Genomic DNA, 17,426 nt, shown 5'->3' on the forward strand with positions numbered 1-17,426 from the left:
TACTCCCATGCAATCCTCTTGGTAGGAGATGTTGCCCAGAATTGCTTGCAGGCCTTTCTGCAATTGCTAAGTGTCACGGGCCAGGTGGAGGTGCTACCTAGGCAGGAGCTGATGTTCTCTTGGGGCAGTAACTGGTGTGTAATGGCTGTTTTGCTGCACTGTGGTGGTTGTGAGGCCATGGGGGTGAGTCCAGGTGGCTGTTCAGGAGCTGGCTGAGCCTTGGGGGAGGCAGGGGCAGCTGCAGGCGGCAATAGCCGTGTGGCCGGGCTGTGGGCAGGGAGGTCACGGCTGTCTGCGAGAGCTGGGCCAGGAGATCCCCAGTGTCAAATCAGCTCTTGGTCAGTAGCTGCCAGGCCACCAGCAGGCCCGTGGCTCAGTTTATGCTTTGGAGCTCACTTCTGCCTGAGCAGCTGATAAGCCAGGAGTTGGCTCATGGCTGGAGAAGTCATCATGAGGTAGCTGCTGTCTCAGAGGCTCATAGGCAGTGACAGGCACATGGCTGTGAAGGGGACTGTGGGGTCATCTCCTTCTGAGTCCCTGATAGGCCAGCAGCAGGCCCCTGCCTGGGAAGTCCCTTGTGAGGTCACTGCAGACAGAGCAGCTGGCAGGCCAGCAGCTGGCCCCTGGCTGGGAACTGACTCTGAGGTCCCTCCTGTCCCAGCAGCCTCCAGGGCTGCAGCAGGCGCCTGGCTGTAAAGGTGCCTGTGAGGTGCCTTCTGGGTGAGAAGCCGACAGGCCAGCAGCAGGCATTTAGCAGAGAAATGTTTGTGAGGTCAGTTCTGTCTCAGTGCCTGACAGACTGTGTGGAGGCACATTGCTGGGAGAGTCGCTGTGAGGTCACTTGTCTCTGCAAGGCTAGCACTTGGCTGATGGCTTGGGCATTTGCTTGTGGGGTCCCTTCTGCCTGAGTCCTGATAGGCCAGCAGCAGGCAGATAGGTGTGGAAGCAGACGGTGAGGTCTCTTTGGTCAGGGTACCTGGTAGGGCAGCAGCATGTTCATGGCAGGGGATGTTATTTCAAGGGAACCTCTTCCTCTGAAGCCCATAGGCCATCAGCAGGCACCTGGTGGGGATATGGACTTGTGAGGTCACTTCTGTCTGAGCAGCTGATAGGCCAGGAGAAGGCCCATGGCTTGGATGTTGGTGGTGAGGTCACTTCTGGGTTTGGTGAGTGTGCTGGGAGGAGGAATTAACACCTGCAAGGCTCTACAGCACTATTTGGAGATGCAACTAGGGAAGTGCTGCCCTGGCCATTGGCATTAGCCCTGCTCCCAGGCCGGGTGCAGAGCTGCTGAATCCCGGCTCTGCTGGTTCCACCCGCTGAGATGCCCTGGCCGCAGCCCTCCCCCGTGTCTCAGAGTGTCAGGGCCCCAAGCAGGAGCGTGCTTGTTGTCCTGGGGGTGTGGAGGATTTGCTGGGTGTGTTCAGCACTGGGGCAGGAACCAGACAGGAGTTGTGGGAAGGCTTCTCCCTCTGCCTGGGACATGAAGCCCTGCTGTCTCCAGCTCCATGGTCGCTGCTCCCATGCAATCCTCCTGTTAGGAGATGTTGCCTAGAATCACTTGCAAGCCTTTCCCTAATTCCTGTAACAGGCATGTGGCTGTGGTGGTGCCTGAGAGGTCATCTCTTTCTGTGTCCCTGATAGGCCAGCATCAGGTACACAGCTTGGAAATCCCTTGTTAGGTCACTGCTCACAGAGTACCTGGAAAGCTAGCAGCTTGCACATGACTTGGAATTTACTCTGAGGTCACTCCTGTCCCAGCAGCACATAGGCCTGCCGCAGGCACCTGGCTGTCAACGTAGACATGGAGTTTGACTTTGTGCATCCTCCTAAGTTCAGGCTTACAACCCTCCGCTAGTCGATGAGGGAGTCCAGCCAGAATGTTTATGTTGCGAAGTGAGTTAAGAGCAGGTGTGAGTGTTGACAGAAGTAATCTCTGATTTCCAGTGTGTGTGCGCTACAGAAAATTCTGCCCCATGAAAACACCAGGCAGCTTCTGAGATTTTTCTCCCAGATCTGAAGGATATCTCTGTTGCTTGATTCCTGGAGGTGGGAAGTGAATAGGCCCAAGGCAGTGACTGGCTGTCTAGAGGAAGTGCCTGTTCCAAGCCCCCCGAGGACTAGAAGCAAATGGAAGGGCTAAAGATTTGGTCTTTGTGTGTTTGGGGCCCCTGTGGGTGCCCTGGCTGCTGCCATGTGTGGTCATATGCCCTGTGTGTCCCTAATGTATAGCTAGCTGTATGTTGGCTGGCCACCCTCTGTGATGTGAGAGTTGCGGGTGTGGCATGTCATAGTGGTGGGGCGCCCTGTGGTGGGGACGAGTGGTGGCCCCAGTGTCTTGGCACTTGTCCCGGGAGGAGGTGTCTGGAGAGAGCAGTTCTGTGCGTGGGGAGTGCTGCCAGGCTGGGGAGCTGGGGAGCCCTTGGAGGTGAGGAGGTGACTTGGCTCGCAGGGCCCAGGCTGCCCTGGTGGCGAGAGCCAGAGATGCTGGCAGCCTGCTGCCTTCTGTGCACTGAGGTTCAGGCCTTGAGTTTCCTCAGCTCTTGCCAGGATCTGCAGCCAGATATGCCACATAGACTGTGAAATACATAGAAAAATGCAGCTTAGAGTATTTGGATTAGAAGAGGTCATCTTTCAGAAAGGATTCCTTGTTGGAGATTCTTGAAGTTAACACTTCTGAGAGCTGTCCAACAGAGGCACTGCAGTTGCCTCTCTCTCCTATTAGCAAAGGCTAAGGGGGGATACCACCGGTATACCTAATTGGTGCAGACACTCTCTTTTGTTCTCACATTGCAGGACCCTAGAAACTCTTTGTTTACAGTGCAGTAGTATCCCCTAAATAGCCATTACTTATCCATCTGATTAAATCCCCTCCAATCCAGTGAATTATAGAGAGGATCTTGAGCTCTTCCTGCTGAAGGCCTCGCTGCTTCCGGGCTCTCTGCTGCTCCTTGCACCCTGCGCACTGCCCTGGGCTCTGACACCAGACATCCAGGGTCCGACATCTAGCAGGAGACCTCAGAGAGCAGTTTAGATCACATGGGTTTTTTTCACCCACACAGTTAACAAGGAAAGGGTCTTGCCACAGTGGAGTGCTCAGAGGTGCCATTTCAAGTGTCAATACCACAGTCTTTAGCTTTTAAAGTGGGCAAAATAAGGAAAACTTCCAAAGACAAAGCATTTCTTCAGAAAACAACTGATCTTTAAGAAAACTTCTCCCAGACATGCAGTGATTATAGTGAGTTGTGATGCTCAAGCACTTGCCTGCAAGTCAGCAGGAAATACTTCAGGAGTCATAGCTGAGAACCAGCTTGCAAAGCTGAAGTTGTTTTGTGCAGATAACTTGCAAGGCCCCTCAGAATTAGGTTCCTCACTTTTCCATGTGCTCCTCTCTTCTCTAAGGGAGCCATTTCTGACCTTACAGATCAGGTGTCCAACTCAGCTGAACTTGTTTTGCAATGTGTCACCAAGCTGGTTGAGGCCTGCAGGTGCTGAAGCTCCTGCCTGATCAGCTTGGGCACAGCCTGGGTCTTAGCTCACTTGTGGACTCTTCTTTGCAAGTAAATCCCCTGTGAGACGAAATCCCAAGTGTGGATCTGAGGCTAATTTGGACAAAGGTGCCCTCTTGGCAGTGAGGTGTAGATAAACGCAAGTGAGGGTCAGTTCCTTCTGGAGTGGTGCAGGGCTGTCCCAGGAGGCCTTGCACAGTTCAGCTCACCCACCCATCATCAAACTGTGTTAAGGAAATTAGAGGCTGCCGCTTAGCACAACGTCTATAAAACTTGCTTAGCATGAGGAGCTAAATTGGCTGAAGCCTTAGGCTGCACTCAGATAACATGAGGAACTTTCAGCTAGTTCAGTAAGAAAGGGCCCCAGAGCTGGTTCAGGCTGGAAAGAGCAGGGTGTTACAAGCAGTCTGTGTTCCTGTGTCTCACACTCCCAAAGGGAGGATGTCAAGACTTTGAAATAAGGCCTGTGCAGGGCATCAGGACCTTGAGAAACAAAGCCTCCTCTCACTGCTGGGGCAGTGTTAATCGTTGTGGTCTGGAATTACCTCCTCCTTGTCAGGACCTTGAGAGACAACGGCAGGACCCAACAAGGAAAGACGGCAGCAGAAAGAAATCCATCAGCAGAAACTGCAACAGTAAAAATAAGGAAAAAAACACCCTGCCTAGGGATGACAATGAGACCCGATAAGGAGCAGGAGACCCTAGACCTGAATACTGGTATTGGTCTGAACTACCACGTGAGGGGTGGGAAACTTAAGTTGAAAAGTTATAATTGCCCAAGGATTTCTTTGTTCGGGGTCCCTCTTCAAAGGCACCCAGCTTGAGCTGTAATTACTGCATGTGCATCACTAAAATTTAATTATTTAATTTGCTTTCATTTGGCTCTGAACTTTTTCAGCGAGAACTTAGAGCCCTGTTGTGGTGGCTGGCGAGCCTAATCTTCCATAACAATTGACAGTGCAGGGAATGAAAAGGGAGTGTGGCTAGATTCAATGGGACACCTGTAAGACATCACTCTAACACAGGTGTGTCGAGATTTGTGCACATTTGGCCATCCAAAAAAACAGTGTTTCCTTGAAGCTGTTCTCCCTTGTTTCCTCTATCGGTCAACACCTCAGAGTGTGACATACTCTGTGCAGAGAGTGAGAGATGGCACGGACAGCCATGGGCAGGGGGTGGTGTTGGGGCACTGGGATCTGTGCGAGACACAAGAATATCTTGTTTAATGGTGCAGGCCGGATTATAACAGAAGTGTTCAGAAAATGACATTGAAAATGAAACAAGAAGGAAATTAAGAAAAAGACTTAAAGCAAATAAATGTTCTGTTATACTTGTCATCTTTAAATTCTTGTGTGTCCTTATTATCTTTCTTGATTTTTTTTTCTTTTTTTTCTTTTTTTAATATAATGGTCCTTTAGGGGGATGTTGTGTTTTTTCTTTTCTTTTCTTTTTAAAAAAAGGAAAGAGATTTTCAGAGCTGGGATGGGATGCAGTCACAGGGTCATGGACATGTGGTGCCATGGCAGGTGCCCTGGTCCCCTCTGTCCAGACTCCATCTGCAGCTCCCAGGGTCTTTGGTCTCCCGCAGGTCCCCTGTGAGAGCTGCCAGGCCCAGGCAGATACCTCAAAGACACCAGGGTCTCCCAAAGTGCCCCTGGGTGGTTGTGGTTGGACAGCTGAGCTCTGCCTGGAAAGGTGAAGAGCTGTTTTTCAGCATTTCAAAGATATGAGCCCACTTTCATCAGCTCAAAGGATTAATTTTAATGTCAATGTTTTGCTATGATGAAAGAGTGGAAATCTTCAGGAAGGGTCTTAATCTGGGGAGAAGAAATATTGATCTGCCCCGACCTTGTGTTTCCACTGCTCTGTCTATTAGGCGGTGGATGTAATCTCAGTGATCTCTCACATATTTCCACATGTCCTCATGAAACTGGTCATTTCTGCAGGCATATTCGCATCAGACTCTCTCTGTGTATGCACTTTCCATCGTTTCCCAGTTTTCCTCCTCCCCTTGCTCTTTATCCTTTCAGATACCTCTCAACTCTCCAGTTGCTGCTCTGAGCATCTGGGAGTCTGAAGCTTGCCTCGTCTTTCAGCAGTCTCAGTGTCTCTTTAGCCAGCTCCTTTGTTCTGCTTCTTGTCTATCCCTTCCTATCTATCTGTCAAAAACATTTCAAGGAAGGTTATGTTTTGTGGGCAGTGGAGCTCACTGGAGGCAGCTTGGACTTGACACAGAGTTGAGGAGTGTCTTTTATCTTTTATTAGAGTGTTTCAAATTTTATTTTGGTTTCATTGCAATTACAACATGCTTCTGTGCCTGTTTGCAGCTAGTTCTCTAAGGAAAGCAGGTGGGAATTGGTGCACATGAGTTGTAACCTTCAGCTACAGACTTGAGGGGAAAAAGGTTAGATTTTAACAAGAGTGCTCTACGTCCCCAGTGGCTGATGACGGAATTGGCAGGGCTGGGGAGCTGGGGAGGAAGGTTGTCCATACGTGTCTCCTGTCAAAAATTCTGCTTTTCCTGTATGTCCAGACTTCATTCAGAGACCCAGTGGGTCAGTATTAGTTGGAGAATGTGGGTATCACTTATTCTGGAAACTGAAGAATAAAGAAAGCTTCCGAAGCAGACATCTTTCATTTTTAGGGTCATTAAAAACTGCCTAATTTCAATACTCTCCTGAAAGTTTCCCAATTAGCCACACAAGACTTGAAGAACTAAAGAAAATTATGGAAAGAGGCATGGCTCCTTAGGGGTTTTTGCATTTTAATGATCTCTATCTGTTTCTGGCTGTATCTGGTGCTGAGCCCATGAACTTCAGACACTGAGAGGAGACTGAAGAAACCTCTCAAGAAGTTAAAGTCAGAAGCAAATCCCAAGTTTCCTGGGGTGTTAACAGGTCCCACTGAGGGCCATTAGCAACAAAGTCTCCCCAGGGGCTGATTAGAGCAGAAAGTTGGAGGCCCTGATTGCAGGCAGGCAAAGGCAATGTGCAGGTGGCTGTGATGCCAAGGCAACCTGGATGTGTGTTATCAGGCAGAGCAGCCAGGCACTGACAGCCAGCCCCTGGGTAGGGTGATGCTTTCCATGATGCTTTGCTCAGGGCTCTTGCTGGGGGCAGTGTGCGGGTCGGGGTGCACGATGCTGAGTGCAGAATCATGATACGGCACCTGCTGGGCTCCCAAGGGACAAGGAGGCAGCAAGGCCAGAGTGCTTTAAGGAATGGTGTCTTCTCATGGGCCTTGGTGGCAGAGACAACAGCCATAGCCAAGAGGATAAAGACCTTGCTGCGTTGGGAGCTTTCAGCCTTGGCAGTGTGCTCAGCCACCCCCACCACAGGCCATCCTATGCTTTCCCACGCCTGTGCCTGTTTCCTTGCAGACTGTAGACACCCAGCCTGCTTCCCCACCTTGCTCTCACCCCAAGATCTCGCTGCCTATCCTGATGTCTTCCTGTCCTCACTTGCTTTTCCTTGAAACACAAAGCCAGGGACTGATCACAGACTCCTCCTGGGTGACCGGTAGCACCACAGCACTACCCTATGAGTGATATTTTCTTTTCCTAATGTCACATCTAAAGCTCAAAAGCTGCAGTTTGTGGCTTTTTCTCATGCTGTTTCCCACTAGCAAGAAAAGCTCCATCATTTCTCAAGCCACTGTTCAAGGAGTCACAGGCTCCTACTCTACTGCCCTTCACCTCCACTTCAGCAGGCTAAAGCAGCCCAGGTCCCTCAGCCTCTCCTCACGGATGGGATTTTTCCCACCTAGGCACAGGACTTGGCACTTCTCTTGTAAATCTTCATGAGGTATCTGTTGTCTGAATCACATGAGTTTCTCAAGAGCCTTCTGGACTAAAGTTCATCTGTGTCAAAATGAAGAAACAAAGCAAAAAAGAAAACCCCAAACCAAACCAGAACAGCACCAATGAGCTAAGGGTAAGCAGGGGTGGGGTGGGCTGTATGGGAACAATCAGAATGGTAAAAGATACAAATTAAGAAGGGAAGAAAACAAACAAAAAAAGGAAATTAAAAGTGAAGCAAAGGATGGATCACAGCTCTTTGAGGGATTCCTGCCAACAAGCCCTGCATCTGAATAATTCTGCCTGGAGGAAGCGGGCCTACTTCCACTCTCATAGGGAACCTGTGTGCTTTGCCTGCCATCAACAAGAGAAGATCAAGAGTGGGAAGAATCAGACTCCTTCAGGGTGGAAGGGACCTCAGGAGGTCTCTAGCCTAATCTCCTTGCTCACAGCAGGGTCAGCTCTGGGGTCAGACTAGGTTGCTTTGGCCTTTATCCAGGCTGGTCTTGGAAACCTCCAAGGCAGGAGACTGCACAGCCTCTCTGGGCAACCACTTCCAATGCTTGACGATCCCCATAGTGGAAAAACTTTTCCTTATCTCCTGCATGAATGTCTCTTCTTTCAGCCAATGCCCATTGTCTCTTGTCCTGCCGCCATGCATTCTGGTGAAGCGCCTGGCTCCATCTTGTTGATGACCTCCTTGCAGCCATTGGAAGGCTGCTCTGAGCTCCCTCCAAAGCCGTCTCTTCTGCAAGTTGAAAAAGCCCCATTTCCTCACAGAGCAAGTGCTCCAGCTCCCTGACTACTGTGAGGACACTCAGCTGAATTTGCTTCCAATTATTAGCCTCTCTCTTGTTCTGAGAAGCCGACACTGGATGTAGTATTCTCTAGGTGGTCTAATGAATACTGACTAGAAGGTGGTCATCAACCTCCTGGCTGTGCTCCTGGTCAGACAGCCCACAATGCTTCTGGCCTTCTTTGCTGCCAGGCAACGCTGCTCGCTCATGTATTGCCTCTGTTCCCCAGGATCCTCAGGTCCTTTTCTGCAGAGCTGCTCCCCAGGTACTCAGGCCCCAGCCTGTAACACTGTGGGGGTGTTGGTTTCTCCCAGGTGCAAGACCTGGCATTTGTCCTTGTTGAATTCCATGAGGTTCCTGACAGCCCATTCCTCCTGCCTGTCTAGCTCCCTCTGAGTGGCAGCCGTCAAGCATATGACTGGGTCTCCCAGCCTCCAGTTTGGGGTCATCTACAAGTATGATGAGTGTTGCCTCCTGCATATAACTAATACAGATGATAAACAGGACAAGTTTCTGGAGAGACCAGTGGTGCTCCACTTCTCCCTGGCCTCCAGGAAGAGTGCTATCCATTCACCACCGCCCTCTGAGCCTGATCTCCCAAGCAGCTTTTACACATTCGGTTGTCTACTCTTCTAGCCTATAATACTCTAACGTGAATGCAAGAATATTGATGGAGACAGTGTCAAACACCTTGCTAAAGTCTGGGTAAAAGACATTTACTCTTCTCCATCCACAAATAGAGTTTCTAATCATAGCAGGCAATCAGGTTGGTGAGGCACAATCTTCCCCAGGTAAAACCATGCCAAGTGTTCCCAGGCACCTTCTTCTCCTTCATGTGCCCAGAAATGTGATCTGAAAGGATTCATTCCATGACCCACTCCTCACCAAAGTGAGGCTGCACTGCCTGCAGCTCCCCAGGTTGCCCTTGGGGCCTGTTTGGAAGATGGATGTAACATTTGCCTTTCTCCAGTCATTGGGCCTTCACCCCATCTCCACAACCTTGCAAAGATGGTAGCAAGTGGCCTTGCAGTGACAGCAGTCAGCTCTCACAGCATCCTCACATGCAGCCCATCCAGCCCCACTGACTGGTGTAGTTTGAGTCCTCACAAGGAATCCCTCATTAACTTCATCCACCACTGGCTGTTTTTCTCCTCTGGAGTCCTGACTCAAGGCACAACAGCCCAGGAGACTTTGCTTGTGGAAATGGAAGCTGGGTTCAATGGGTTGAGTTCCTCAGACCTCTCTGCATCTGCTGCTACAAGATTCCCTGTCCCATTTAGCAGGGAGGCCACATTTTCCTTTTTATTCTTTGATTCTTGCTGAAGCAGTAGCAGCTCATCTTCATGCCCTTGACGTCCCCTGCAAGGGTCAATCGTAGGGGAGCTTTTTCTTCCCTAACACCAAGCCTATGATGCTGGACAATATTTCTAAATTCCTCCTTTGCCTCTCCCTTCTTCCCCCTGCTGTATGCTGCCCTATTACCCTGGAGCTAAGGTGCGAGGTCCCTGTTTAGCTAAGTTGGTCCCCTGAGGTGTCTGCTAGTTTTAGCGAGTATCGGGATGGCCCATCCTTGTCCTTGGCAGGTCTGTCCTTAAAGACCTGCTGGCCTTCCCGAGAGGAAATCATCACCCTTATTGGCTCATCTGGCAGCTGTGCAAAGAAGTTGTCCTTGATGCCCTCCAGAATCCTCCTGGCCTGCTTGCACTCTGCTCTTTGCCCTTCCAGTTCATGTCAGGGGGATTAAAGTCCCCCGCACAAGAACCAGGGCCTGTTTGACAGACTTTCTCACACTACTTATAGGAGACTGCATCCGCCTCCTTACCTTCATTGGGTGGTCTGTAGCTCCCATCATGATGTCACCCTTACTGTGATGCTCACCCACAAGCACCCACCCAAACCCTTGTCCCTCCCATGCAAGAGCTCCACACACCCGAGCTGCCCCTTCACACAACAGACATCCCCCCTGCTCATCTTGCCTGACAGTCTCTCCTGAAGAGATTGTACCCTACAAGCATTGCCCTCCAGTCCTGTGAGGGATCCCACCACATCTCCATCATTCCAACAATGTTTCAGACCTCTGACAGCTTGTGCACTTCCTGCTGTTCCTGTGTGTTCCCCAGGCTGCATGCATTTGCATATATTTGGGCTGCAGAGCCTCAGCTGTGGCACAGAGCGCACACTGGTCATGGTAAAACCTATTACCAAGAGCCAAAGACACCGTGTGTGCCATGGCCCCACTTCAGAGCAGAGACACGCTGGCAGAGATAGCAGGTGGCAATGTAATGGTGAAAGGAGCTTCCCGCTAAGAGAGCAAACCCTGCAGTGCCCAAAGCCAGGGAGAAACAGAGCTGGGCTGTGCTGAAATGGCAGGAGAGGGGTTTGCTGCCTCAGCTGATTCACAGCACCATGGGGCCTGTGACAGAAGTGAATCCATCTCCAGGCAGGACAAGGTGCCTCTGAAGAAATCTCTGGGCCTGGGCAGCGTCAGATCCAGGCACCCTGTGGACACATTTAGCGCAGTCCCTGTTCATGTCATCTGGGTGTGAGAAGAGGTCCATAGGGAGGCGAGTAAGAAGGGTTTGAGAGTGGAGGCCTTGGTGTGATGTGCCTCCCATTTATGTAGCACACTTGGATGCAGATGGGAGGGACTTTGCCTAAAGACAGTGGTGACATTCAGTTGCCTGGACACAAGTAGAAAACCCTGAGATAACCTAGGGGCTTTGCCCAGCAACCACTCCAAAAGGGCATTGTTTTCCCATAGGTCCCACCCATGTGGTTGTGCTAGAAAACCCAGGCATCTGACATGGACCTGCCCGACTATTTTGATGTCATTATATCAAGTGTCTTCACTGAATTACATTAGCAGTTTACACTGTAGGCATCTCCATGTGTCTCAGCTTCATAGTGAGTGGTGCTCTAACAGGAGTGGGCATCTAGTGCCTTTTGAGATGGCCAAGGAAATTCCCCATCTGGCCCTGCCTGATGCTCCAGAAGGATGGGGGTCACACAGTCACTCCAACAGAGCAAGCAGACACTGGCATGTGCCTTGGACCATCTCTGTCTCTTCAGAAGTCAGCAGGTGTTTGTGTGTGGGCAACTGACTCCCACCCTCCATCTCCAGTGACTCCAGTGGGAGCTTAGGCAAGGAGCTCATGGGCAGATCTGTTGTGCACGCTTCAGCTTGGGCAAGGGGAATCTCAGCTCCTGTGTGTTTGTGGATATAATGGGAGGGATCTGAATCCCACTGCAGCCCAGGACCTTCTAAACCATCATGAGATGCCCAGATTGACTCATCTGAATCAATACCTGAACCATGTGTCAATGAACTCCCTTCTTTTCCCCATCTAGGTGACCTGCCTAGTGAAGACATGGGAAGAGGGGCTTCCAGAGTGGGACATTTCCACCTCTCATAGAGAACCATCCTCTGATGAGACAAAAAGCAATGCTGGAATGGGTTTCTCTCCACTGTTTAGAGAGGGACCATGGATGATTATTCTGGCATGGGGTTATTGTGCCCCTTCTGCATGCACACCTTGCCACTTCTTCTTGTACATCTTCAGCATGTTTCTTTTGTCCAAATCCCTGAGCAGTTCTGCCCTTCAGAGCTGCCTCCCTTTGTCTCCCCTCTTGACCCTTTCTAGGTTTCCTGCCTAGTGAAGAGATGGGAATTGGGGCTTCCAGAGTCAGACATTTCCACCTCTTGCAGATAACCATCCTCTGATGAAACAAAGTGCAATGCTGGAATCAGTCTCTCTCCACTCTTTAGAGAGGGACTAAAGCTGATTATTTTAGTTTACCTCAGTGAACATTTCCCAGGAGGAGGGAGCACAAGGGACAGAGAAATTCAGGCCTTCAGCTGGGCCTCTGCTCCTGATTGGGGCCAGGCTTCACACAAAGAGGGAGCTCATGGCAACCTGGCAGCACTGCCCAGACACAGCTGTGTGCAGGAGCAGCTCCTCTGTACAGAGCAGCAGGGCTGCGGGCACTGCCTGCTGCTGCTGACATGAGATGAGAGAAGGCAGGGAGAAGTGAGAGGCAGTGTGGAGTGGGAGGACAGAGGAGAGCTCACTGTGGGAGGAATCTTCACAGCTTTTTGCATGGTAAGTCTCTGGATGCAGGGTGATACTACTGAGGTTCCTGGAGGGGTCTTCTGAACCCAGCCCGTAACATGGGGTGACTGGCATTTTAATGCTCTCTCTCCTGGATTATCCAGGGCATAGCAGGAGGAGGAGATGCTTCAGAGCAGGATTCCCTGCCTCACTCTCACAGGGACAGGGCATCCTGCTACCGGAAAGGGCATCCTGCTACCTTCTTCCAGAGATACTGCAGCGGTGTGCTGCTGGGGTGGGCACCCAGGTCTCCACAGGGCAGTGAGTCAGAGCAATGTCCCTGTGCCCCAGGGTGCTGTGTGCCCAGGGCAGAGACTCTGCTGCCTGCAAGGGTCAGCACTCAGCCTGCCTGGGGAGCTCCCCACGGCACTGAGGGAGAAGCTCTGGGTGGGAGGATCGACCCCTGGCCAGGCAGGTTTGTTCTCCCATCAAGAGGGTGCTGCATGGGTCGAGGCTGCTCACAGCTCTAGCTCATGCACAGGACATGTCCAAGGGGTCTTTGCAAGAGGAAGATCAAGAGAAGGGCTACTTGAAAGAGAAGGAGCTTTCCATCTGGTGTCTCTGCTTTCTGTTTTCCCCCTAATTTTAGCAGGGAGAAAAAAGGAGAGTTTTCTTTTTTAGCAAGGAACTGGGACTCACAAACCTTCCCTCTCAGAGATCAGGAGGTCTGGGAGAAAGCTCAGCAAACCCCTTCAGCCCCACCTCCACCTACAGACAGCATCAGCATCAGCATCAGCTGTGTGGTCTCCCTTGGGTGTATGTTACCTGCTCCTTATGAACTGCAGGCACAGAGATGCCTCTGGACAGTGCACTGTCCCAGGAGGTTTCTGTCAGGCAGATCTGAGCACACAAAAGGTGTGACGCGGTCTGTGAGCACTGACTAGAAGAGATATTGGGACAGAGAAAGGTCCCAGCAGGGACTGCTCCAGGCAGCAGAGACAGGCAAGGAAGGAGAGGGAACTGCTAAGAGAATCATCATGGGAGGATGGATTTGGGCAAGTCATGATCAGTCCCTCCAATGGAAACACACTGCACTGAGCAAGCCCCCCACGTCTCTGCTTGCACCCAGCAGAGCCTCTGCCCTGACAGCCATGGAGCCCAGGCCTTGAGGTGCCTTCTCTGTAGCCAGACCTCCAGCAGAAGAGAGGGGCCTCTCTCCTGCCACGGTCCCTTTTAGTGCTGCCCAGCAAAGGGGCTGAGAGCGACTGCCCTGCAATGTCGCCATCTGCCAGGTGGCATGCCCCACAGGATAAGGCGAAGGCTTTCCCAAGTGTCCCTCTGTCTCTCTCCTTGCCTCCCTTGGCAGCAGGATCATGGTGTTGCTCCTTGTTTCCTCTCCTGTCCATGCTGCCCCTGTTCTTCTCTCAGGTGCTCCGGGGTGGATGGGTTTTCAGCTGCAGTTCAGACACCACCACTGCGATTTGGGCAGCAGAGGGGTCTGCATGGAAGTGAGGGGTCCGCAGCCCCCTCCTAAGCTGTGCGACTCCAGGAAATGCAGTCTGTGGGGTTGGGAAATGAGCTGATCCTCCCTTAAGCAGAACCCATCTCCAGTCCTGCTGGTCCTTTGACTGTTTCCCTGTGGTGTCCTGCCAGGCTGCGAGCTGCCCTCCAGAAAGGCACTGCTGTCTCATAGCATATCTGTGATATCTGAGAGACCGTGAAGACAGTACAGAGATGCAGAGAGTATGGAGATGATGGTGGGTGTCTGTACATGGGCATCTGAAAAGAGCTCGGGGTGTCCTTGGCTAGAAGGGGAGTGTGGAGACCTCCCTCTGGTGCCCGGAGAAAGGGTGAGAAGTTTGGAGACCTGCACTTTGAAACAGGGTTCTTCTGCTCTCAGCAGTGGCTAGTTTCCTTTTAGGGTAACATATGAGTGCGATCGTCCACCAGCTCAACGAGGTGGGAGCACAGGACAGCTGGGAACAAGACTAATAGACAGACCAGCTGTCCTCATGCTGCAACAAAGGACAGTGAAACCATTTTTCTCAGGACTCACAGTAGAACCACCAAGGACTTCTACCTTTGAGGAACACTGCCCAGGGGTGACAAGGACATCTCAAAGAAAATAAGAAATCCCAGAAATTCTGTTCTTCAAACCTCATTCTTTAGAACTGAGAGTGAAGATGCTGAAAACCCCTTCTACATGATGAGTGTATTTCAGCTGACAGAAATTGTGAGTGTCAGCGCTCGTCACCCCCAATCCCCCATTCCCAGTGCTGCACAGCACAACTGACTCCTCTGGAGCCCACGGGCAGAGGTCGCTGCTCCTCGCAGCAGCACACTGCAAAGTGGAGCCCAAGCAAGGGAGCTGCACAGAGATCTACTCAGTAAAGAGAGAGGCAATGTGGGGGGTTGTATGAGAACTGCAACAACTGGGTTTTTTTTTGTTTTTTTTGTTTGTTTTTGCTTGAAACATCTCTCCTAACTTCTCAATGTCTTTTCTTCTTTGGACAATTCCCCATGCTCAGAGAGAGCAAAATGTCCAACAGCAGCTCCCTCAATGAGTTCCTCCTCCTGGCGTTTGCTGACACACGGGAGCTGCAGCTCTTGCACTTCTCGCTCTTCCTGGGCATCTACCTGGCTGCCCTCCTGGGCAACGGCCTCATCATCACAGCCGTAGCCTGTGACCACCACCTCCACACCCCTATGTACTTCTTCCTCCTCAACCTCTCCATCCTCGACCTTGGCTCCATCTCTGTCACTGTCCCCAAATCCATGGCCAATTCTCTGAGGGACACCAGGGCCATTTCCTACTTGGGATGTGCTGCCCAGGTCTTCCTGGTTGGGATCCTGTTTTCAGCAGAGTATTCTCTCCTCACAGTCATGGCCTATGACCGCTACATTGCCATCTGCAGACCCCTGCACTACGGGACCCTCATGGACAGTAGAGCTTGTGTCAAAATGGCAGCAGCTGCCTGGGCCAGTGGTTTTCTCAATGCTCTCCTGCACACTGCTAACACATTTTCAATACCACTCTGCCAAGGCAACACAGTGGAGCAGTTCTTCTGTGAAATCCCACAGATCCTCAAGCTCTCCTGTTCAGATTCCTACCTCAGGGAAGTGGGCCTTCTTGTGGTTAGTGTTTTTTTAATCTTTGGGTGTTTCGTTTTCATTGTGCTGTCCTACGTGCAGATCTTCACTGCTGTGCTGAGGATCCCATCTGAGCAGGGCCGGCACAAAGCCTTTTCCATGTGCCTCCCGCACCTGGCCGTGGTCTCCCTGTTTGTCAGCACTGTCATGATTGCCTACCTGAAGCCCCCCTCCCTCTCCTCCCCAGCTCTGGATCTGGTGGTGACTGTTCTGTACTCAGTGGTGCCTCCAGCACTGAACCCCCTCATCTACAGCATGAGGAACAAGGAGCTCAAAGATGCGCTGGGGAAAGTGCTTTCATGGCCATTTTTCAGCAGTGGTAACATTGCCATTGCTCTCCACAAATGACTCTCAGTGTATCCCATACCAGGACTGTGCATTTTTTGTTCACTTTAATTTTATTATGACTGTTGTTATTATTAGTAGTAGTATTTGTTATCATTTTGCTGCACAAATGCTTGGGTTCATTCCACCTTGACTGAGACTGCTCTGTCTCACCTTGTGTCTGCATAAAATTATATCTAATTAATAATAACTGTGTCAGAGCTGACTCCCTCACAGTATCTCTGTAATAAAGTAGGCTCTACCCAGTGCTGTGCCTGAAGGCTGGGCTTCCTCCAAAGCTGGTGTCAAGAATAGGCCCAAGGAATTGCACTCCAGAAGGGCCTGCTGAGTAGGGGTTGTCCATGGATCCAGCAGCAAAAAGCTCCTAATCATGTACTGATCTCTTAGAGAACAAGGGCTGGATTTAGGACTCCCCCATAGGTGTCCAGTGACAGTGGAGGGGATGAATGGTCTCAGATTTGCATAAGCAAAGCTGTACCGCATGTTTAAGCACAGTGTCAGATGCCTGTCCTTCTGGAGGGGGAAGCTGGAGAGGCCAGGAGAGCACAGAGGATCTCCTGAGACAGCAGGTTCTTTGGGTGGGCAGTGAGCGGAGCCTCACAGAAGGAAAGATCCTCCAAGGTGGAGTCATCTAAAGGTGAAGTGCTAAACCCAGGTATCTGTGGGCAAAGGAGGACTCTGCAATCCCAGGAGAGGCAGTGAGGACCCAGCTTGCACAGGGAAGGGAGACTGCAGTGATTCATGTCACCCTCTGTGAAATACCAGGGGCAGGATCTAGAGGCACACCTGGACACAACTACCACCTTTGGAAATGCTCCATAGTCCCTCCAAACACCTGCCACATTTGCAGTTCCCTGGAGGCATTAGAGGCTGTGATCCCCATTTGGTTGGGTCTGATTTCCACCCTGACCAGCACGGCCAGCGCAGAGTCACCCCGTGGCCCTGTGGCCTCACAGTCCGCTTGCTCTGCAGAGCAGCATCATCAGCTCAAGGCCCTGGAGGAGAACAGGAGAGGGGTGGTAGGAATGGCCTACAAGATCAGAGGAGGGATTGGGAGAGATCAGAAAGAAGCAGAACTGGACTTGAAATTGTCTTGGAGAGAAAAATGCTGACATATAATCCATGACAATGTTCAGAGTGTGGGTACACTAAAGCGAGCTCATGGTGCAGAGCCAGAAGTCCTTGAAGTCCTGGAGCTCCCCATGGCCTGGGAAGTGCCTGAAGAAGGATTATGGCTCATAGTGTCATTGTCCCTCCTGATAGGTTGCACCAAAAAGAAGACTGGGACCCTTTGTCAGAGCTTGCTTTGGGGGAGGCATGAGTAAGGAGCCACATCGGTTTGCTGCTGTCCCTCAGGCCCTGTCCCCAGCACATGTCCTTGAGACAATCTCCCACACCCTGCATCCTGGTCCCTACCCCAAAAGTCACCCCCAGACAAGGCTCCGTGCCCAGCTGGAGGACTGGGCGTCCTGCTGTGAGCCCTGGGAGGATGAGCCCTCTCCTGGGTCCTCTGCAGGGCTGGCAGGGAGCATGCAGAGGAGGTCCTGGGCCTGTCTACTGGGCCTGTAGACCAACCTTCTCCCATGGGGGCCCTGAAACAGGGTCTATCAGGACAAAGATCCAGCCCAGCTTGTTGTTGCAAGAACAGAGAGGAGAAACAGTCCCAGGAAACTCCTCCCAGCCTCAGCCCCAGCCCCAGCCCCTTATAGCAGCCATTTCCAGCACTGGCCATTCCCCATGATCCTGGTGAGCGGTGATCCTTGAATGTGACCAGCTCCAT

General features: G+C 51.4%; 1 protein-coding gene across 1 annotated transcript; it reads left to right on the top strand.

Annotated features, from left to right (window-relative positions):
- Positions 1 to 14,689: 14,689 nt before the first annotated feature.
- On the top strand, positions 14,690 to 15,649 carry LOC135326331 (olfactory receptor 14A16-like). Its single transcript, XM_064504212.1, has one exon. It carries the CDS (start codon positions 14,690 to 14,692, stop codon positions 15,647 to 15,649), a length of 960 nt encoding a protein of 319 aa, XP_064360282.1.
- The last annotated feature ends 1,777 nt before the right edge of the window (positions 15,650 to 17,426 follow it).

Source organism: Dromaius novaehollandiae, unplaced genomic scaffold (assembly GCF_036370855.1).
Source record: "Dromaius novaehollandiae isolate bDroNov1 unplaced genomic scaffold, bDroNov1.hap1 HAP1_SCAFFOLD_27, whole genome shotgun sequence".
Classification (NCBI taxonomy): Eukaryota; Metazoa; Chordata; class Aves; order Casuariiformes; family Dromaiidae; genus Dromaius; species Dromaius novaehollandiae.

What these genes read in the sequence shown, in the direction of transcription:
- LOC135326331 (XM_064504212.1), top strand. Translation starts at nt 14,690, where the DNA reads ATGTCCAACAGCAGCTCCCTCAATGAGTTCCTCCTCCTGGCGTTTGCT.